The following is a 21897-nucleotide window of genomic DNA, read 5'->3' on the forward strand; positions in this document are numbered from 1 at the left end:
GATTTACATTAGGGTAGATTGCTTGATTACGGGCAGATGTTGTGCTGATTGAACACCAGTACCAGCAGAAACCTGCAGGCTATTTCACGCGGCCAGTCTTTGGGGAATGGCTTTGTACTCCTTCTCATGCTCTCTACTTATCACGCTCCACACAGCTACCTCAGAGGAAGAGATGAACATGTGGACAACTGGGCTGAACTGGCTTTTGGCAGACACCATGAAATCACCAACTCCACTTCAGATAGAAAGGTAAAAGAAAAAGGCACCATGGAATGGTGTGTGTTTGCATTGGATAAGTCTTGGTTGCCTAAAGTGAGCCATTGAATGTGTATCTAGTCAATGCAGATATTTCGTACAATTGTATATTCCCGGGGCAGTGGATTGTCCCTTCTCAGTACCTTGGGCCTAGAATCATACGACACAGAAGGAGGCCATTCAGCCCATTGTGCTGTGCCAGCTCTTTGAAAGAGCTGTTCAATTAGTCCCACTTCCCTGCTCCTTGTCCGTAAACATGCAAATCTATCCCTTCAAATATATATCCAATTCCCTTTTGAAAATGACTATTATTTTTCCTTTGCCTTTCAGAAATTCACTTTCAGTAATGATTAGTAACTGCTCGCACTCTTCCCCAACCCTTCATTTTGCCATTTATCAACACATGCCTGATTCCAGAACTAAAAACACTCGAAAATAAATACTTTCCTTTTAAATTTGAAATCAACCTCATATTGCACCAAGGAATCAGACGAGTAGGGAAATATGATAATACTCCCTGGTGGGAGTAATCTATAGGTCCCCAAACAGTAGTTCTGCAGTGGGGTACAGTATAAGCCAGGAAATATTGGAGGCTTGTAAGAAAGGTACGGCAATAATCATGGGTGATTTTAATACGCATATAGACTGGATTAATCAAATTGGCAAGGGTAACCTCGAGGGAGAGTTCATTCAATGTATCAGAGATTGTTTCTTGGAGCAATATGTTGTGGAACCAACCAGAGAGCGGGCTATTCTGGATTTGTTGTCGGGTAATGAGGAGGGATTAATTAATGACCTCATTAGTGATCCCCAAGGGAAGAGTGATCATAGCATGCTAAAATTTCAAATTCAATTCAAGGGTGAGAAATCAGAGTCTCACACCCGCGTTCTGGAGTCCCACGCCCCTGTTCTGGAGTCCCAGGCTCGCATTCTGGAGTCCCATAAAGGTAATTATGTCGGCATGAGGACAGATTTGGCTGGGACTGAGCAGGAAGACTAAAGGGGAGGACAGTTGATGAGCAGTACCAGTTGTTTCAGGACATATTCAAGTCCTCCTAACTAAAGTATATTCCAGAGAGGAAGAAAGATTGTAGGTGGGGGGGGAAACATCCATGGCTAAGCAAGGTAGTTAAAGATAGCATAAAGATAAAAACTAAGGCATACCATAGTGCAAAGGCCAGTGGCAGGCTGGAAGATTGGGGAACTTTTAAAGATCACTAAAGGGTTACTAAAAAAAGTAATAAAAAAGCAAAGGTAGATTATGATGGGGCAGCACGGTGGTGCAGTGGGTTAGCACTGCTGCCTCGTGGCGCCGAGGTCCCAGCTTCGATCCCGGCTCTGGGTCACTGGCTGCGTGGAGTTTGCACATGGAAGTGAAATGGAAATGGAAATCGCTTTGTGTGGGTTTCGCCCCCACAACCCAAAGATGTGCAAGGTAGGTGAATTGGCCACGCTAAATTGCCCCATAATTGGAAAAAATGAATTGGGCGCTCTAAATTTATTTTTTTTAAAACACTGCTGCCCATGATGTTGAGGACCCGAGTTCAATCCCGATCCCGGGTCACTGTCCATGTGGAGTTTGCACATTCTCCTCATGTCTGCGTGGGTTTGACCCCCACAACCCAAAGATGTGCAGGTTAGATGGATTGGCCACGCAAAATTGCCCCTTAATTGGAAAAGAATAATTGGACATATTTTGTATCTGGTAAAGTGAAATGTTCAAAGAAAATTATGAAAACAGTATGTCCCTATGGTTTTATCTCCAGGGTTACACACAGCAGTGTCCTGGAGATTTATCTTCAATTCCTGGAGACTCTTGTCCAACTCTGGAAGTTGGCAATCCTAAGTAGGATATACGTGGAAGGAGTTTTTTGCCTAAGCTCTTTGATACATGGAAACATGTACATAGAAAATCGAAGCAGGAGGAGGCCATTTGGCCCTTCGAGCCTGCTCTGTCATTCATTATGATCATGGCTGATCATCAAGTTCAATACCATGATCCCACCTCTTCTCGTCTCCCCCCTCCCAATATCCCTTGGTCCCTTTAGCCCCAAGTGCTATATCTCATTTCTTCTTGACGTTCTGGCCTCAACTATTGTGAATTCCACAGATTCATCACTCTCTGGGTGAAGAAATTTTGCCTCACCTCATCACAAGCTATGACCCCTAGTTCTGGACTCTCCCACCATCGGGAACATTCTTTCTGAGTCTACCCTGTCTAATCCTGTTAGAATTTTGTAAGTTTCTATGAAATCCCCTCTCACTCTTCGAAACGCCAATGAATATAATCCTAACCAACTTAGTCTCTCCTCATATGACAGTCCCGCCACCCCAGGAATCAGCCTGGTAAACCTTCGCTGCTCTCCCTCCATAGCAAGAACATCCTTCCTCAGATAAGGTCACCAAAACTGCTCACAATATTCCAGGTGTGACCTCACCAATACCTTATACAATTGCGGTAAAACCTCCATGTTCCTGTACTCAAATCCTCTCGCAATGATACCATTTCCTTTCTTTACTCCCTGCTGCACCTGCACACTTACTTTCAGTGACTGATGCACAGGGACACCAAGGTCTCACTGAGTATCCACCTCTCTCAATTTACGGCAGTTCAAATATTAATCTGCCGCCCTATTTTTTGATACTGAAGCGGTTAACTTCACTCTGTCAAATGCTGCCTTGTTGTCAAGGGCAGTCACTCTCACCTCCCCTCTGGCATTCAGCTCTTTTGTCCATGTTGGGACCAGGACTGTAATGAGGTGCAGAGCTGAGTGGTCCTGGTGGAACTCAAATTGTGTACCGATGAGCAGGTTATTGCTGTGAAGGCAACACGGTGGCGCAGTGGTTAGTGCTGCTGCCTCACGGCGCCGAGGTCCCAGGTTCGATCCCGGCTCTGGGTCACTGTCCGTGTGGAGTTTGCACATTCTCCCCATGTTTGCGTGGGTTTCGCCCCCCACAACCCAAAAGATGTGCAGGTCAGGTGGATTGGCCACGCTAAATTGCCCCTTAATTGGATACTCTAAATTTATTTTTAAAAAAGAAAAAAAAAGTTGTGACTGCGAAAGTGCCATCACTTTGCTGCACTTTTAAAATTAAACTCAATTATTTTGGCAGCTCTTGGGTATGTTGCAGCAATCACTGCGTAACCACCGTTACTTTTTATTGTGCAAAGTTGCAATTTGCCCGTGGTGTAACAGTTTTGTTTCCATGATGCAAGAACACACCTTCCAACACTGAACTAAACCTAGCAGGAAGCAATAAACAGGTGGAAGAAAAATTAATCTGGTTGCCAAATATGGGCCAAAACACCCACATGATTTGCTCCTGACTGCAGATATTCAAATGTTAGTAACATTGTAGAAAAATGGCATTGTATCTTTGACTGGCTCCAATGAGGTGCAGTCCCATGCTGGGAGTGGGTGGCCGCTGTCACCCAGCTCCAATGTACGTTGGTGCCTAACCTTGGCTACTCCTTGTTTAGGGGTCGGGATACTTACTGAGTGTTGGGGGCCCATCATAACGCAGTTGCGCACACCATCTCCAAGCAACCATTTAGGAACAGGAGTAGGCCATTCAGCCCCTCAAGTCCGGTCTACTGTTCTGTTAGATCCTGGCTGACCTCTATCTCCGCCCCATCTGAAGCTGAATCCAATCGCAAAAATACCGCAGAGGCTGGAAATTTGAAATAAAAACAGAAAATGCTGGAAATGCTCAGCAGGTCTGGCAGAATCGGTAGAGAGAGAGAAAGAGTGTTTATATTTCAGACCCTCGAGGTGACGGGCTGAAATGTTAACTCTGTTTCTCTTCTGAGGTCCCAGGTTCGATCCCGGCTCTGGGTCACTGTCCGTGTGGAGTTAGCACATTCCCCCCGTTTTTGCGGGGGTTTTGCCCCCACAACCCAAAGATGTGCAGGTTAGGTGGATTAGCCATGCTAAATTGCCCCTTAATTGGATAAAATGAATTGGGTACCCTAAATTTTTAGAAAAAAAAACTTTCTCTCCACCAGTGCAGCCAGACCTGCCCGAGTGTCTGCAATGTTTTCTGCTTTAATTACGCCATAACCTCCCTTTTTTATTTAAAGTTCCTGCACTCTCAAGGCTGGCATTTCTGCCATCCCTAATTGCCATTGAGAGGGTGATGGTGAGCCAACTTCTAGGACAGAACTGAATGGCAGGCAAGGCCGTTTCAGAGAGCAGCTAGGAGTCACGCACATCATCATAGAAGTTACAGTGCAGAAGGAGGCCACTCGGCCCATCGAGTCTGCACCGACTCTTGGAAAGAGCACCCTACCCAAGGTCAACACCTCCACCCTATCCCCATAACCCAGTAACCCCACCCAACACTAAGGGCAATCTTGGACACTAAGGGCAATTTATCATGGCCAATCCACCTTTAACGAAGCACAGGAACAGCCCGGGCCAACCTAAAGCGAACGTCACCACCGACGCACTTCACTGATGTTGCATTAGTTGAGATTTTCCAGGCCCGCTTGCGTTGGGATTTCCAGCGGCGGAGGCGGCTCACTATTGACCGTTGGTGGGGGTCTGCCAGTCCTGCCGAAGTCGCCGGCCATTGGTGTTGCTCACCCACTGCGGGGATCACATTTGGCGGGAACGGAAGGTCCCACTGGCAGGAAGGGTCAGAAAATCCCGGCCACTGAGTTGGCGCTGCACATTTTCGGGTTTGCAGGTTTATTTCACCGAGCGGTTTATATCCTATTGGGGGAATTTATTCCAATTTGGTGAACAGTTTGTTGCTCGGCGCTGAAGTATTGAGGAAGGATGCTGCTGATTGAATTCTATCCTTTATTTATTCTAGGTGGCTGAGGAAACAATTCTACAACATGGATCGGAATCGAGAAGATCGGTAAATGCCAGCTAGTGGGTTTCTGCAATGGGGTACTCCTTAGAGATGGGATTGAAAGGTCAGGGGTATGGCTGGAGGATTTATTTTGCTACTCTTTTTTTGCTTCTCTGGCCTTCCCTTCCCTACCTCCTCCTCCTCCTCCAGCCTGGAGTTTCACACGACAGGCCGAGTTCTTTCAAATCAGCCTGGCCCAACCTTACCGCATAGGGAGCCACATTCCAGTTCTTTTCTCACTCGAGCGTCCGATGAGCAAAATTCGGAAAGATAACTTTAAACAGGAATTTTTTTTTAAACATGATGTATGAAAAGAAACAGCTTGCCAAAGAAAAAATGTCAGAACAATAACTTGACAATTTAAAAACAAATAATCAATAAAGATGACCATTGGACTGTGAAAGGGTGACAGTTTGTGTGCGTCCAGCTCACTCCCAGACTCAGGCGCTTACTCTCACTCGCCCTCACTGATTGATGGTGTGTGGGACTGAGGGTGAATGCGAATCCTGAGACTGGGCCAGACATGTACTCTCCCCCCCCCCCCCCCCCTCTCATCCCATACATACACGCACCCCACCCTCTCACACCCACCCACCCTCTCACATACACCCCACCCTCTCACACCCACCCCACCCTCTCACACCCACCCCACCCTCTCACACCCACCCCACCCTCTCACACCCACCCCACCCTCTCACACCCACCCCACCCTCTCACACCCACCCCACCCTCTCACACACACCCACCCTCTCACACCCACCCACCCTCTCACACCCACCCACCCTCTCACACGCACCCCACCCTCTCACACACACCCTACCCTCTCACACGCACCCCTCCCTCTCACACCCACCCCACCCTCTCGCACACACCCCTCCCTCTCACACGACACCCACCCTCTCACACATAAACCCCTCCCTCTCACACATAAACCCCTCCCTCTCACATGCACCCCACCCTCTCATGCACACCCCACCCTCTCACACTCACCCCACCCTCTCGCACGCTCACCCCACCCTCTCGCACACGCACCCTACCCTCTCGCACGTAAGTCACCTGATGAAGGAGCTGCGCTCCGAAAGCTAGTGATTCCAAACAAACCTGTTGGACTTTAATATGGTGTTGTGAGACTTCCTACTGTGCCCACCCCAGTCCAACGCCGGCACCTCCACATCAGTTATGCAGGACATTAGAGAGATCAAGGGCGGGATACTCCAGCGGTGGGATCCTCCCCTTCAGCGGCAGTGCAGTCATGCCCGCAGATTTCCCGAAGGCATGGGGTGGCCACAATGGGAGACCCCAATGGCCGGCTGTCAGGGCGGAGGATCTCTCTATCGGCGGGAGAACGCTGGTACAGAAAACAGGTGCGGCGGGATGGAGAATCCCGTCCCATATCTCAGCGATGCTGCTGTTTTGGTCTCCTTATTCAAGGAAGGATATAAATCTGTTGGAGGCGGTTCAGAGGAGGTTTACTGGATTCAGACCTGGAATGAGCGGTTGTCTTATCAGGAAAGGTCAGCCAGACTGGGCTTGTTTTCACTGGAGTTGAGAAGAGTGAGGGGTGACTTGATTGCTGTATCTAAGATCCTGAATGGTCTTGACAAGGTGGACGTGAAAAGGATGTTTCCTCTTGAGGGTGTGTCCAGAACCAGGGGGCATAGTTTTCAAATTAGGGGTCACCCTTTTAGGACCGAGACAAAGAGAATCGGCGGAATTCTCCGGCAGCGGGATCCTCCAGCCCACCGGCAGCGTACCCACGCCCGCGGGTGTCCGGACGGCGTGGGGTTGGACGCAATGGGAAAACCCAATGGCCGGCTGCAGGAACGGAGACTCCCGCTGTCGGCGGGGACGCACCGCACCGAAAACACGGCCGGCAGACCGGAGAATCCCATCCGATATTTTTCGCTCGGAGGGTTGTGCGTCTTCCGAATTGTGCCTCAGAAGTCGGTGGAAGTGGGGGTCATAGAATCCCTACAGTATAGAAGGAGGCTGTTCGGCCCATCATGTCTGCACTGACCTTCCGAAAGAATACTCCACCCAGGTCCACTCCCCCGCCCTATCCCCGTAACCTAACCTGCAGATCCCTGGACACTACGGAGCAGTTTAGCTTGGCCAATCCACCTAACCTGCACATTTGTGACTCTGGGGGGGAAACCCACGGACAGATGGGGAGAAAGTGCAAACTCCACATGGTCACCCAAGGCTGGGGATTAAACCCGGGTCCCTGGCGCTGTGAGGCAACAGTGCTAACCAGTGCCACCATTGAATATTTTTAAGGCAGAGGTAGACAGATTCTTGTTAGGCAAGGGAACCAAGGGTTATCGGGGTAGATGGGAATGTGGAACTCGGATCATAAACAGATCAGCCTTGATCCCCTCATCGTGCATATGGTGCACATCGTCTAACTAAACCAGCTTGAAGTAACTACCTGAGTCGGATCACAGTTACTAAAGGTCAGATAGGCCACACAACCAGCAGACTAAACAGAGGCTCCAACTTTCTTTCCATCACGTGGCTGATCAGAAATCTCTGCCACTCTTACCACCTGCCACTGGTGCACGCTGGAAGAATTTGCAGATTGATACCCAACCTGTTTGGCCGCATTCTGAACGCAACGTCCTTGGCCATCGAGTCCTGGGGTGAGACCTGAGCCCAGTGCTTCTGGTTCAGAGGCCGGGGAGCTGCCCACTGTGCCACACAACCTCCATATGACTGTGGTTCTGGTATTTTAGTAGGCTTCCATGTCACTTAGATAGGGATGGAGGGTGAAATGGCTCCTGGTTATTGATCCTGATCACTGCCAAGCTGGGAAGGTGAGTGACACAGGTAAATAATGTTATAGAGAAGATAGATAGAACAGTACAGCACAGAACAGGCCCTTCGACCCTCAATGTTGTGCCGAACAACGATCACCCCACTCAAACCCACGTATCCACCCTATACCCGTAACCCAACAACCCCCCCCCCAACCTTTACTTTTTAGGACACTACGGGCAATTTAGCATAGCCAATCCACCTAACCCGCACATCTTTGGACTGTGGGAGGAAACCGGAGCACCCGGAGGAAACCCACGCACACACGGGGAGGATGTGCAGACTCCGCACAGACAGTGACCCAGCCGGGAATCGAACCTGGGACCCTGGAGCTGTGAAGCATTTATGCTAACCACCATGCTACCGTGTTGCCCACTATAAAGCATTTATCCAACTTTGATACCCCAAAACTTTTGCATGAAGTATTAACCAGTTGGTTGAGAAACCACCCTGATCCCACTGATTATTAGAATCCTAGAGTTTTACAGCACAAAAATGATCCCCTTCGGCCCATCTATGTTGACCATCAAGTGACTGTCAATTCTATTCCCATTTTCCAACACTTGGTCCGTAGTCTTGTCTGCTGTGGCATTTCAAGTGTTCATCTGAATGCTTCTTAAATGCTCATTTGGGTGGCACAGTGGGCGGCATGGTGGCACAGTGGTTAGCACTGCTGCTTCACAGTGCCACGAATCGGGGTTCGATTCTGGCCTTGGGTGACTGTCTCTGTGGAGTTTCCACGTTCTCCCTGTGACTGCGTGGGTTTCCTCCGGGTGCTCCGGTTTCCTTCCACAGTCCAAAGATGTGCAGGTTAAGTGGATTGGTCATGGTAAAATTGCCCCTTCGTGTGCAAATGTTAGGTGGGGTTCTGGGGATAGGGCAGGGGATTGGGCCTAGGCAGGGTGCTCTTTTCGAGGGTCAGTGCAACCTCGATGTGCCAAATGGCCTCCTCCTGCACTGTAGGGATTCTGTAAATGTTGTGAGAGGTCCCACCTCTACTACGCTTCCAGGCAATGAGTTCCAGATTCCCACCGCCCTCTGGGGCTGAAAGATTTTTCTCAAATTCCCTCTATATCTCCTGCCCTTTACCTTAAATCCATGGCTCACTGATTATTGATCCCTCCACTAAGGGGAAATGTTCCTTCCTGTCTACCCTATCTATGTCCCTCATAATTTTGTACACCTCAATCAGGTCCCTCCTCCGCCTTTTCTGCTCTAGGGAATTAACCTAGGCTTTAGGAAATGAGGAACATTGACACACTGAAGCCTCAGATTGTGTGAATGGGACTGTGCCGGACATCTTGTATTGTGTGCGAGTGTAAATGTATCTTTATTATTTATATATTTGTAAATTTTGCATTCACGACCATGGTGAATGAGTCATGTTTGGTATTGTATTCATTGGAGTTTAGAAGAATGAGAGGTGACCTTATTGAGACATCGAGGATTCTCCGGGGGCTTGACAGTTTCGATGCTGAAAGGTATTTTCTCTTTGTGGGAGAGTCCAGGACCAGAGGGCATAATCTCTGAGTGAGGAGTCTCCCATTTAATACAGAGATGTGGAGGAATTTCTTCTCTCGGAGAGTAGTGAATGATTGGAATTATATTTTTTTTCTTGGGATGTGGACGTTGCTGGCTGGGCCAGCATTTACTGCTTGTCCCTAATTGCCCTTGAACTGAGTGACTTGCCTCGGCCATTTCAGTGGCGAGCAGTTAAGAGTCAACCTCATCTCTCACGGCGCCGAGGTCCCAGGTTCGATCCCGGCTCTGGGTCACTGTCTGTGTGGAGTTTGCACATTCTCCCCATGTTTGCGTGAGTTTCGCCCCCACAACCCAAAGATGTGCAGGATAGGTGAATTGGCCACGCTAAATTGCCCTTAAGTTGGAAAAAATCAATTGGACACTCTAAATTTAAAAAATAAATGAATTTAAAAAAAAGAGAGTCAACTACATCTCTGTTTGGGTCTGGAATAACATATAGGCCAGACCTGGTACGGTGGGCAGATTTCCTTCCCTGAAGGACATCAGTGAACCTGATGCGCTTTTACGACAATGGTTTCATGGTCATCATTACACTTTTAATTCCAGATTTTTATTGAATTCAGATTTCACCATCTGTCATGGTGAGATTTGAACCCAGGACCCCAGACCATTGCCCTGGGTTCCTGGATTACTAGTCCAGCGACAATACCACTATGCCACCACATACCCTGGAGGTTTGTGAAGGTTGGGTCATTAGGTATGTTCAAGGCTGAGTGAGACATTTTTAATCAGTAAAGGAATTGAGGGTTACGGGGAAAGTGGAGTTGAGGATTATCATTTCAGATCAGTCATGATCTCATGATCTAAGGGGCAATTATAGCCAAGTTCCGCACACATGAGTGCAGCCTCAACCGGGACCTAGGATTCATGTCGCATTACATTCATCCCCCACCATCTGGCCTGGGCTTGCGAATTCCTACCAACTGTTTTTTCTGGTTTGAGATCATTCACACCTCTTTAACCTAGGGTTACCCTTATCTCTGGATCTGTAAAGACTTGATTACCTGCAAATGCTCGCATTCTAAGCATCTTTGAATTTGTCTATATATATGTTTCTGGAACATACCTCTTCATTCACCTGAGGAAGGAGCAGTGCTCGGAAAGCTAGTGTTTGAAACAAACCTGTTGGACTTTAACCTGGTATTGTAAGACTTCTTACTGTGCTCACCCCAGTCCAACGCCGGCATCTCCACCTCATGATCTCATTGAGTAGACTCGATGGGCCGAGTGGCCTACTTCTGCTCCTGCGGATTATGGTCTTTCCCTGAGCAACTGTACTACATACAAGTGTGAAAACCCAAACAGGTTATGCACTGAGCAGGCATGGGACATTATTATTCAATAAAGAATGTGCTTAACAAAAGGAAGCGGCCAAAAGCTACCAAGGAGCTTGATGTCGGGAATGAGAAATAAAAGGGGAACCATTCTAAAATTGAAACCCACTCTGCTCGGTTCTCTAACTCAGGCCACAGAAATCCTGTTCACAACACGTCAGCCAGGGTCACCGGCTGAGAGCTCCACCTGGGCTAACCTTGCTTTTGCTGTTCTTTTTTGTCCTTCTCGAACGACGTTCTTCACTCGCTCACACAGCGTTGGCTGAGATTGTTCAGGGTTATTTCATCAGGGACTGCACGAGTGATAACGCCACAGTAACAAACCATATTGCATGTTACAAATCAAAATGCCTCAAGCATGCGGATAACGGGATATTTTTTCCTTTCCTAGAATCACCGTGAAGGATCTGAAGAGCATGCTGTCACAGGTCAACTACCGAGTGCCCAACATGAAATTCCTGCGGGAAAAAATTACAGTAATTGAATTCTTTCTGAGTTTCATTCATTTTGTCAAGGCAAATGTTATCTCATCTATTAACCTTGTTTCAATTTTTTTCCTATACAGTAGTGTAGTGTTGTTGATTGGTGTGTAGTAACCACGAGGCACCGTGTGGACCAACCAGACTCTTGATATGGTCCATCCAACCTCTGTCATCCCTGACCATTCCAGTCCTACAAAAGGACACGAGGCAGCCATAAAAAGAAATTCAGCTCTTATTTTTAAAAATGACTTCCATCCTTTTGCCCTATTAGGTATTTTTTTTCCTGGACCTGAGCTGTGTGTCTTCCCTCTTGAGTTTGATTGAGATTCTGTTCAGACTCTGGGTCTACCCCAAGCCCCTCTGCTTTGCTCGCCTTTAGTTTGACCGACCCTCGTGCCGACATAATTTGGCCGTGTTACTAATCTGAACATTACCATCGAGGGCTGCCAGAAAATCTGTTTATCGCCCAGTGTCCCTGTATAATGCTGGCCCATCCAGTATCAAAATAATTCCTATACCTTCCAGTGTCTCCTACAGATATTGTTGTTCCACACTGTATCACAGTGTGCCTATACGATGCTGCACCATCCACTGGCTGTATACAATGTTGTATCTCCCATTGTGTCTGTATGATGCTGACCCACCCACTATGCCTATGGAACACTATACCATTCATTGTCTCTATATGATGCTGTACCATCCATTGTCTGGATAGAATTCCTATGCTCTTTCCATATGTTGTATTATCCCGTGTCCCCAAACCATATTGTACCATCCCAGTGTATCCAAATGATGTTGTACCATCTACCATCCCTATACCATGATATGCCACTCAGTGTTTCTATATGCTGCTGTGTGACCCAGTGTTATGTATCTGATCCTAGATACCTCCGAGTTCCTGATGTGACCCTGATCTGGTTGACTCTGCCTCTCATCCAGTAGCAATGATTTTACCCTGTATCAACTGCTGTCTAAATATATTATTTGTGACATTGGACCAGATGCCCATTTGAATGCGGTTTTGGTTGTGACATTATATTGGCCACTCACTTCAGGGAACATCTATTTTAGCTCCGCAACGTGATTGGAATAAGACAGGCAGAGTGGCTTTCCCTCTCCCAGTCTGAGTGGCATGACCAGTAAAATCAGATCATATTTCATACTGGGGATAAGATAGTTACTGACCTAATTTGGGTCCCCTGATTGCGTCTTTTAATGCCTTCAGGACATGGAGCTGCGAAGTGGAGATGTCACTTACTGCCAGTTTGCTCAGCTCTATCGAAGCCTGATGTACGACGCTCAGAAACACGTAAGTGGAAGTGTGGTGCTTGGGTTAAAAAAACGTTCACGTCTGCCATGCATCTCAAAGTGCTTTTGAGGAACAGTCAATGTTATATAGACAGCTACCGCAGTCAGTTTGTGCAGAGGAGCAGGTTTCTCCACTGAGCTGAATGACTGACTTGTTAATTGCCGTGGTTAGCGGTGGCTGAAAGATAAAAGTGTGAAGCAGGAGATGGGAGCACTTTGAGTAGTGCCATAGGATCATTTACATCCATTTGAACAGGTTTAACCTATGATTGAAGTAACAATGTTATCTCACTACTGCATAGAATTATCAGTTTATCGCAGGATGAATCCTGAACTCTTGAACGTCGAGGAGGTGGAAATCTCTTGAGATTATGCTCTTCCTTCGATAGCTCGATGGTTGAAGCACCATAGAATCATAGAATTTCATAGAATTTACAGTGCAGAAGGAGGCCATTCAGCCCATCGAGTCTGCACCGGCTCTTGGAAAGAGCATCCTACCCACGGTCAACAACTCCACCCTATCCCCATAACCCACTAACCCCACCCAACACTAAGGGCAATTTTGGACACTAAGGGCAATTTATCATGGCCAATCCACCTAACCTGCACATCTTTGGACTTTGAGAGGAAACCGGAGCACCCGGAGGAAACCCACGCACACACGGGGAGGATGTGCAGACTCCGCACAGACAGTGACCCAAGCCGGAATTGAACCTGGGACCCTGGAGCTGTGAAGCGATTCTGCTATCCACAATGCTACCGTGCTGCCCCACCTGATGTGGTACTCAGGAGAAAGGTCCCCGAATTGACCATTGGTCTGTATTGAATTAGTTGTGTTCAGTGCAAGATTGGTATGGTTTAAGTTGAGGGAGTGCTGCATTGTCTGAGGTGCTGCCTTTCAGATGACACGTGACACCAAGGCCCCATCGCTTCCTTCAAGTAGACTTGAAAGATCACACAGCACTATTCTCAACAGAGCAGGGCAGTTTTTCCTACTGTCCCAGACAATATTTCTGCGTCAACCAACGTCACTAAATCTGTTCCCCAGGTAGGTTTAGGGTCCCAATATCAGGATAATATCCGGATCCTGACCTTACACCGCATCAGCGTCAAATGTAAGCCACAAATTCTGGAAGAATGGTCAGTGGATGCATTCACCATACAATTAAGGACAGCAAGGTGGGGGCTTGGAAAGCTGGAGGACTGAAGACAGGATGGAAACATCGCCTCTGCATTTTTTACAACCTTTTAAAATGACCACAGTTGTCAGACCACCATTGTGCAGCACAGACCCCTTCTCAGGGCAGCCTGTTGTTGCAACTATGGATACCTAGGTATGGCAGCTGCAGAGAGAAGGCCTCAAATTGATCCTGAAGCGCTGGTCGTCATCACCACCCCTCACACCAGATCTTCTGCCAGAAGGTATTTAGGTATTTGTCAGGCTCCAGGGTGCCGCAATGGGGGCTCCTCTGATCATTGGCCTTAGTAGTCCCTCTAATCACGTTAACAAGCGACCACTGCTCGCAGACGGGCAGCTTTGACCTCGCCTGACCTGCCCCCTGAAGAATAGCCCAGAGGCAGGAAGGTACCACCAGGAAATTCCAGGCCTATCCGCCTCCAGTGTGCTTCCAAATCCAACCCATTCGGTCATTTATCTCGCTGCTGGTAATGGGAGCTTGCTGTGCATAAATTGGCTGCCATATTTCCAACAATGTAACAAGGGTATCACTTCAGAGAAATATCTTCAAAGCCCATTCCGGGATCATGAAAAATGAGAGATAAATGCAAGCTCCTTTCTTTTAAGCAAATCCAGGACAGAGAGAGTAAAATTTGTGATAAAATTCCTGCTCAGTTACGTTATTGTGTTGGGATTAAACTCCTTCCACTAATGGGTCAGCAACGAAACCAGAGAGGAACTCTTCAGAAGAGGGCCAGTAATAATCAGTGCCCTTGGTGCAGCCCGCAGACTGTACTGTTTCACATTGCCAACACTGTGGGGAAGGGGGCGATTTTTAAAAATACATTTGCATAAGAAGCATCTGTTTCTAATTCTGCTTTCTCTCTGTGTTTCTCTCTCCAGATGGAGGTCCGCTTTCTTCAAAGGTAAGTGGACAAGATCATTTGAAAACAGTTTGGAGAACATGATATGGGAGACACTTAAAATAAGGAAGAGATGTTTCAAGTCAAGGTGTTGCCTGACAAGGAGGCAACGTAGTCGGTGAGAACAGGGGCGGATGGGACTTGATGGGAGTTCAGACATGGGCAGCAGATGCCCTCAAGTTTACAGGAGGTGGAATGTGCCAGGAGGGCACTAGAATAGCCAAGACTAGAGATGACATAGGAACTAATGCCAAACTGCATCACTTCACGCATTAGTTTGACGAGTTTGCCCAGTGCTTCCCCCTCAGTGTCAAACATGCTCACTTCAGCACCATGCTGTTGTGTTGGAGCGTCCATTGAATAATTGCACTGCTCTGACCCACTCTTTTGCTTTGCCATCTTTTTTAATTAAATTAGGCGAACGGGAACGTTCCTGTAATGCCCCTCTCATAGGGAGAGATCAGAGTGATTGTGTCAGCTGCTTCTGGCTTGACTCAGGTGACCTATCCTGGGCCGTGACGTGTGATCTTTCTATCCCACAGGAACTGTGAGCGACCTGAACTCAGCCAAGTCTCACTGCAGGATTTCCAGCAGTTTCTCCTGGAGTATCAGAAGGTAGGTTCTCTCAGGAAACACAACCACACATTATCTAGTCGATGCCTGGCGTCGCCACATACCGTCCAGGCTTAACGGAGTAAAGATTCAACCTGAGGCCATTTCCAGTTAGAAATAAACCATTTTTATACCCTTTAAGCAAGTTGTTCAGCAGCACAGGAGGAGCAAGTTGACAAACTCCGTTTTACAGCAAGAAAATGGTAGTGATCGTGAGATTGTGGGAGCGGGGGGAATGGCGGAGATACATCACTCGTGAGCAGTGTTGACTTTTTGCTCTTTTTGTCTAGGAATTATGGGCGACGGATATCCATCAAGTGCGAGAGTTTATGTTCAATTACCTCCGAGACCCACTTCGGGAGATTGAGGATCCATTTTTCTACCTCGATGAGGTAAGGGTACCTCCGACTGTGAAGCGCATGCTGTTAGTTGTGGGCTTCGATTGGTCAGCTGTGCCACTACACATAGCAGTGATACACAGTGCTCAACATGCCTGCTGTAAGTAGGATAAAAAGAAAAACCTGAAAGACTTACATTTATGCAGCACCTAGGACATCCCAAAGTATTTTACGGGTCATGAGGCACTTAACAAAGTGTGGTCACCATTGTAATGTAGTTTACGCAGCAGGACAGCTTCACACACAGCTAGCTCCCACCAATAGCAGTGTGATCATGGCCAGATTTGTTGATGTTCATTGAGGGTTAAATATTGGCCATAACATGGGAGTTAACTCCCTTGCTTTTTCTTTGAAAGAATGCTATATGGGATCTTTTACGTACACCTGAGGTAGACAGGGCCTCCCCCCGCCCCCCCCCCCCCCGTCTCCTAACAAGAGTTTAAATCTCATCCTATTTCCAGTTCCCTCCAGCTTTGACAAAGAGTCATCCAGACTGGAAACGTCAGCTCCCTTCTCTCTCCCCAGATGCTGTCAGACCTGCTGAGAATGCCCAGCATTTTCTGTTTTTGTTTTGCCCTCGATCAACTAGCCTCAGCCCGTTTCATCCGCAAATGTTGCTCTGTTACCCTCTGTCCCTGCTTGCAGATCATTTATAGAGATTGTAAACAGTTGGGGTCCGAGGGCTGAACCCTGCGACACCCCACTAGTTACAGTTCGCCAGCCGGAGAAGGACCCGTTGAACCCGACCCTCTGTTTTCTGTCAGTCAGCCAATCCTCAATCCAATCCAGTCCCTGCTCTTTTTACAGCAGGATTCTGAGGTTGAAGGCTCCCTATACAATTGGTTTAGTCATCATAGAAACACATCTAAATTATAATAATGATATGAAAGTGTTGCATGTAAAGAATGTTGTATTGCCGTTTTAAAGAAAATAGGTAGCTTGAACTATTTGCCACTTCATGCACATTCCCTTCCCAAGTGAGACAATCGATGCTCCACATGTGGTGACAGCATTCTGCCCCTGCCTCCCAGCTTGCATCAAACCTGCTTCTGGTTGCCCAGGACACCCACTTGTAAGGCTGACCCTGCTCAGTAAGTTGCCTGGAAAGCCTCCACAGGCACCCAGTTTGCAAACCACCAATGTTAAGTTCATTGCTCAGTCGCCGCACTAGAGTTACACTGCTGGCTTCCCTTTGTACTTTAAAAAATAAATTAAATTTCAAGTACCCAGGGCGCGATTCTCCGCAAATGCGGCGAGTCGTAAAGGCTGCCGTGAAACTGGCCGTGTTTCATGGCAGCCTCCGCGCCCCCTCCCGGGACCCGATTCTCCCCCCCGGGCGGGGCTAGCAGCGCGGCCCCGTGAAGCATGGACTGATCCTGCGGGGCGGCGGAGGAACAGATAGTGCGCGGGTATCGGACCCGCTGCCCGCGATCGGTGCCCACCGATCGCAGGCCTGTGCCAATCGGTGCCATGGTTGTCCGGGACGGCACTTTGCGGCCGTTTTCACGGTGAGAGCAGGTGTGATTGCGTTCGTGAAAACGGCCGTAAAGGCCTGGGAACTCGGCCCATCGGCCTGGGGAGAATCGCTGTTCACCGTAAAAAAACGGCGAGCAGCGATTCGTGTCGTGTGGGGGAGGGGGGAATAGCGGGAGGGCGGGAAAAATGTCGGGAAAGCCCTCCCGCTATTTTTCGACCCGTCGTGGGCAGCGGAGAATCGCGCCCCCAATTCTTATTCTTCCAATTAAGGGGCAATTTAGCGTGGCCAATCCACCTACCCTGCACATCTTTGGGTTGTGGGGGTCAGACCCACGCAGACACGGGGAGAATGTGTAAACTCCACACGGACAGTGACCCGGGGACGGGATTGAACCCAGGTCCTCAGCGCCGTGAGGCACCAGTGCTGACCACTGCGCCACCATGCCACCCCAGGCTGCCCTTTGTACTGACTGACAGCAGAGCTCTACACCCTGTGCCTGGGACACACGTGCAACGGCAGAGATGTCGGCCAGCGTTAGAAGAACAGTGAATGTGACTGTGTAACTGCAGTCCAGGTTTACAGAGCAGAGACCATACATCTATTTTATTCGATGGGGCTTGAGTAAAGTGATGGGAGTGGTGCTTGGCTGCTTTGCTGAGACCCCTTGTAGCCCATCTCGGGGGGGCGGGGGTGGTGGGTTAGTAAAATGAGGAGGACTGGGGGAGCAGCATTTTGCTGAACTTCATTGTTGCTGATAACCTTTGACTGTTTATTTCATTGTGCTTTCAGTTCCTGACCTTCCTGTTTTCCAAGGAAAACTCAATATGGGATTTGAGATTTGACCAGGTCTGCCTGGAAGAGATGAGTGACCCCCTATCTCATTACTGGATCTCATCATCTCACAACACGTGAGTCACCACCACAAAATGGAGCAGCCACGTGCTGCCACCTTCGAATCAAACTCTTGTAGTGTGCTCTGCCAGGTTTCTGGTGAATCCTTAGGTAGCCATGCCACCAGTGTGTGTGCGTTTTAGTCAACGCCTCTCCTTTGGAGTAGATTTTCTGGGTCGTAAATCTTTTTTCTGGAGGTCTTGTGGTGCAGTGTGTAATGTCCTTGCCCCTGAGCCAGACATTCTGGGTGTTAAGTCCCACCCCAGGACCTGACCGTGGGAGGTGTGTTGTTAACATGGCCCAACTGGTTGATAATCAACCGGGAAATTCTTCCAATACACCAATGGCAGGTGGTGAGACCAGGTGAATCTCCTAGTTTGCCATACTTGATGCAGAGTGGCACCCCTTGAGCTATAGCCCGTGGTCTATCTCTCTCTCCCCAGCAGATATAGCTGGTTAGTGATCGAGTGTGGGGAAATCCCTGGTCACTTCTATTCCCTTCCTAGCCCAGAGGAAAATTCCACTGTCTGTACCCCCTAACCGATTGAGATTAGCTATCCAGGTAAAATACCGGCGTGAGCAGTTCCTTTTGCTGAAGGATTTCTGGACACAGAACCCCTGAAAGCAGAACCGCGCTGATGTTTAGTGTTCCCAGCACTAGCCTAACTGGGGAGTGTGCGTTGCCATGTGGCTGACCCTTTGTTCTGCCCAGTTGCTTTTGTGTTTTCCTGTGGTGCAAGATGCCCCTACCCATGGCTCTGGTTGTAAAGAGCTGATTGTGCGAACGTGTGCCTGTTATCAGACACTGTACCTCCTACTGTCAATTCAGTTTCACAGACAGACATCGGACAGTAAACAGGAAGTGACGCAACATAGCTGTGGGTGCAAAGGTGATACAACAAAGCCCTTTGAGCCGCACATCTGGGGCAACAGGAAGGAAAGATTTATTCCATCAAGCAGCTTAAACTTTCTTTGCAGTAACGGGGCTCGCCACCCTGCAAGGCAGAAGAAATAACAGCAGTTTGAGGTCATCTGGCTCCTTGACCTTTCTCTGCCATAGGATCAGATCATGCCTGTTGACTCCCCCCGCCAATTGCACCATTCTGCCGTATCCCCTTACTACCCACAACTCCCATCTCATTCCTGAATATACACAACAAGTGAATATCCACAGCCGTCTGGGCGAGAGAATTTCAAACTTGCACCATCCGTGGCTGAAGTAATTTCTCCTCATCCAAATCCTAAACGGCCAACGCTTTATCCTGAAACTCGAACCCGGGGTTCGAGACACTTCGGCCAGGAAACCTGCCTCGCCTCATCCAACCTGCCAAGCCCTTTCAGAATTGTCGACAATTATGCGAAGCAGCAGAAATTCAGATTGTTGCCGGCTCAGAGATAGCAGAGGGCAGGGCGCCACTCTTTACCATTGGACTTGCAAATGAATGATCACAGCAGACCATCACTTTCCACAGGCGCCATGTTACCAGGGCAGTGCTGTCGCCACAGAGACTGCAGTGGTTCCAGAAGGCAGCTCACCATCATTACCCCAGCGCAACCAGGGGTGGGCAATCATTGCTGGTCTTGCTAGCGCCGCACAAATTCTCGTGAACAAACCGAAATATTGAAGCAAACTGATCTGAGCAGCAATATCATCAATATCCTCTCACCGTGATGTGATCGGCATTGCAATGTTTAGAGGCAGAGGCAGTTCTGTGTGCCACTTCCTGATCCAGCACATTTCATGACAGAATGTTGTTAACAGTACAGGGTAGAAATTCACCATGTGCAGAGTGGTCAGTATCTGATTGGCCGCCAGTTCTAAGCAGAGCCTAAATATTTAATTCCATTGGCTACGATGGAACTGAATGTCAGGTGCTGCGGATTTTATTTATTTAGCAGACGTGAAGTCCCTGAGCCAAGCAGTTTCTTCCAGTCCGGATAGGCCTCCGCTGAGTCTGTGAATTGGCCGTTCTTCTATGATGTGGTGTGCAGATTGTTCTCCCCCACAGGCACCTAGGCAGCTGGTACTAATACCCCATCAGTGGAGGTTGGCACAGCAGGGGCCGTGGCCAGCACTGGACCTGTTAAGGGTGGACCACTCTTTCCTTGGAGGATTAAACCAGGCAGTTGTTGGGTTGGGTTCGAGACCAGGTACTCGTTTGTAATGTCCATTGATCCCCATTCATTTGGCTAGGAGGAATTTGCATTGAAGTCCTGTGTGGGAGGGTTTTTTTCAGATCGGCCTTCTTGATTGGAGTCGTACCTTGGGTAGCTGAATAAAACAGCATAAGGGAGGCAAGCCAGGATGGGGACTCGCGATTTGTGGGGTTGGGGTGGAGCTGGGAGTGCAGGAGGCGAAAGAGGCCGGTGTGCTGGCCTTTGCGTCCCTAGTAGCCCGGCGAAGGATCTTGCTACAATGGAAGGATGCGAGGCCCCCAAGCGTGGAGACCTGGATCAATGACATGGCGGGTTTCATTAAGCTAGAGAAGGTCAAATTCGCCCTGAGAGGGTCAGTACAAGGGTTCTTTAGGCGGTGGCAACCTTTTCTCGACTTTCTGGCTCAACGATAGGGTACAGGGACAGTAGCAGCAGCAACCCGGGGGGGAGGGGGGGAAGGGGGAGGGAAAAGGGGGGGAGGCGGAGAATGACTATGTTTGTTTATTTAATTTTAATTTATTTTTAAGTTCTTTTGTTGTTCATTGGGGTTGGGGGGGTGGGGGGATGTGATATATGCGTCGATACGGTCTGGGGGTGTTACAGTTATTATGGGTTATTTTGTTGCATTTCATTGTTTGTCGTTATGTTTTATATTTTCTGTAAAAAATTCCAATAAAAATTATATTTAAAAAAAACAGCATTGCAAACTTTTTCTATCATTTTGGATATGTGAAGGAGTGATGTTTGCCAGGAGAATGTGTGTGACCCTATGTGTGTCCCTGTGTGTGTGTGTCCCAGAGTGTGTGTGCCTGTCCCGAGTATAGTTGTCCCAGAGTGTGCATGTCTGTCCCAGAGCTTGTGTGTCCCAGTGTGTATGTCTGTCTCCCAGTGTGTGTGTGTATCTCCCAGTGTGTGTCTGTCCCCCAGTGCCTCTGTGTATGTGTGTGTATGTGTGTGTGTGTCCCCGATCTAAGGCCATTCCAAGGTATGTTGCAGGTATCTGCTGCTGTAACTTGCAGCCATTCATTTAGATGAAATCTGTGGATAACGGGAAGCTGACGCAATGGTGCCCGTTCTGCGCCACTGCCCGGGACTATTTTCTACCTCAACGTCTAAATTGGCCAGAATCTGCCGGCCAAAGTCGTGCTCAGATTCCGCCACTGTGATGAATGAATGAAACTGCCTCCTCTTCATTAAATACACACCGCTGCGCGAATAATGTGCCAATTGAGATTCGCTGTGTTGCTGAATCCACTGCATGTGGAAAGGTTGATTTTGTCATGTCCACCAACTGCGAATGTTTCTGCTTGACCGTCTTTGCGATGTGCATGACTCCTGCTTTCTCTGTTGCAGCTACCTGACCGGGGATCAGTTCTCCAGCGAGTCCTCACTGGAAGCCTACGCTCGCTGCCTACGAATGGGATGCCGGTGTATTGAGTGTAAGCAAAATCATCATCTCGTCTTGTGCCTTGTATGGATTGTTTTATCCAGCAACATAAACCATCAGGCTGATATCATTGGCAGGACAGATAGAGATGAGGAGATTGTAACGGTCCAGCACATGCTCAGGATATGAACCTGTTTCCAGCCTGGGCTGATGGATTGGGAATATTATCTCGCTGCTGCTATTAAGGAGCTTGTGTATTTTTTTAACATCAAAAATCGGT

The 21897-nt window shown here is 48.4% G+C and overlaps 1 protein-coding gene across 1 annotated transcript in view; it reads left to right on the forward strand.

Annotated features, from left to right (window-relative positions):
• plcg1 (phospholipase C, gamma 1) overlaps nt 1–21897 on the forward strand; it is a 163162-nt gene that overhangs the window by 62238 nt on the left and 79027 nt on the right. Inside the window, exons 3-11 of the mRNA XM_038803589.1 lie at nt 156–249; nt 5074–5121; nt 11197–11281; nt 12513–12596; nt 14676–14698; nt 15238–15310; nt 15598–15699; nt 17972–18090; nt 21584–21669. Of these exons, the coding sequence (XP_038659517.1) occupies nt 156–249; nt 5074–5121; nt 11197–11281; nt 12513–12596; nt 14676–14698; nt 15238–15310; nt 15598–15699; nt 17972–18090; nt 21584–21669 (714 nt within the window). The remainder of the gene's footprint in view (nt 1–155; nt 250–5073; nt 5122–11196; nt 11282–12512; nt 12597–14675; nt 14699–15237; nt 15311–15597; nt 15700–17971; nt 18091–21583; nt 21670–21897) is intronic.

Source organism: Scyliorhinus canicula, chromosome 7 (assembly GCF_902713615.1).
Source record: "Scyliorhinus canicula chromosome 7, sScyCan1.1, whole genome shotgun sequence".
NCBI lineage: Eukaryota > Metazoa > Chordata > Chondrichthyes > Carcharhiniformes > Scyliorhinidae > Scyliorhinus > Scyliorhinus canicula.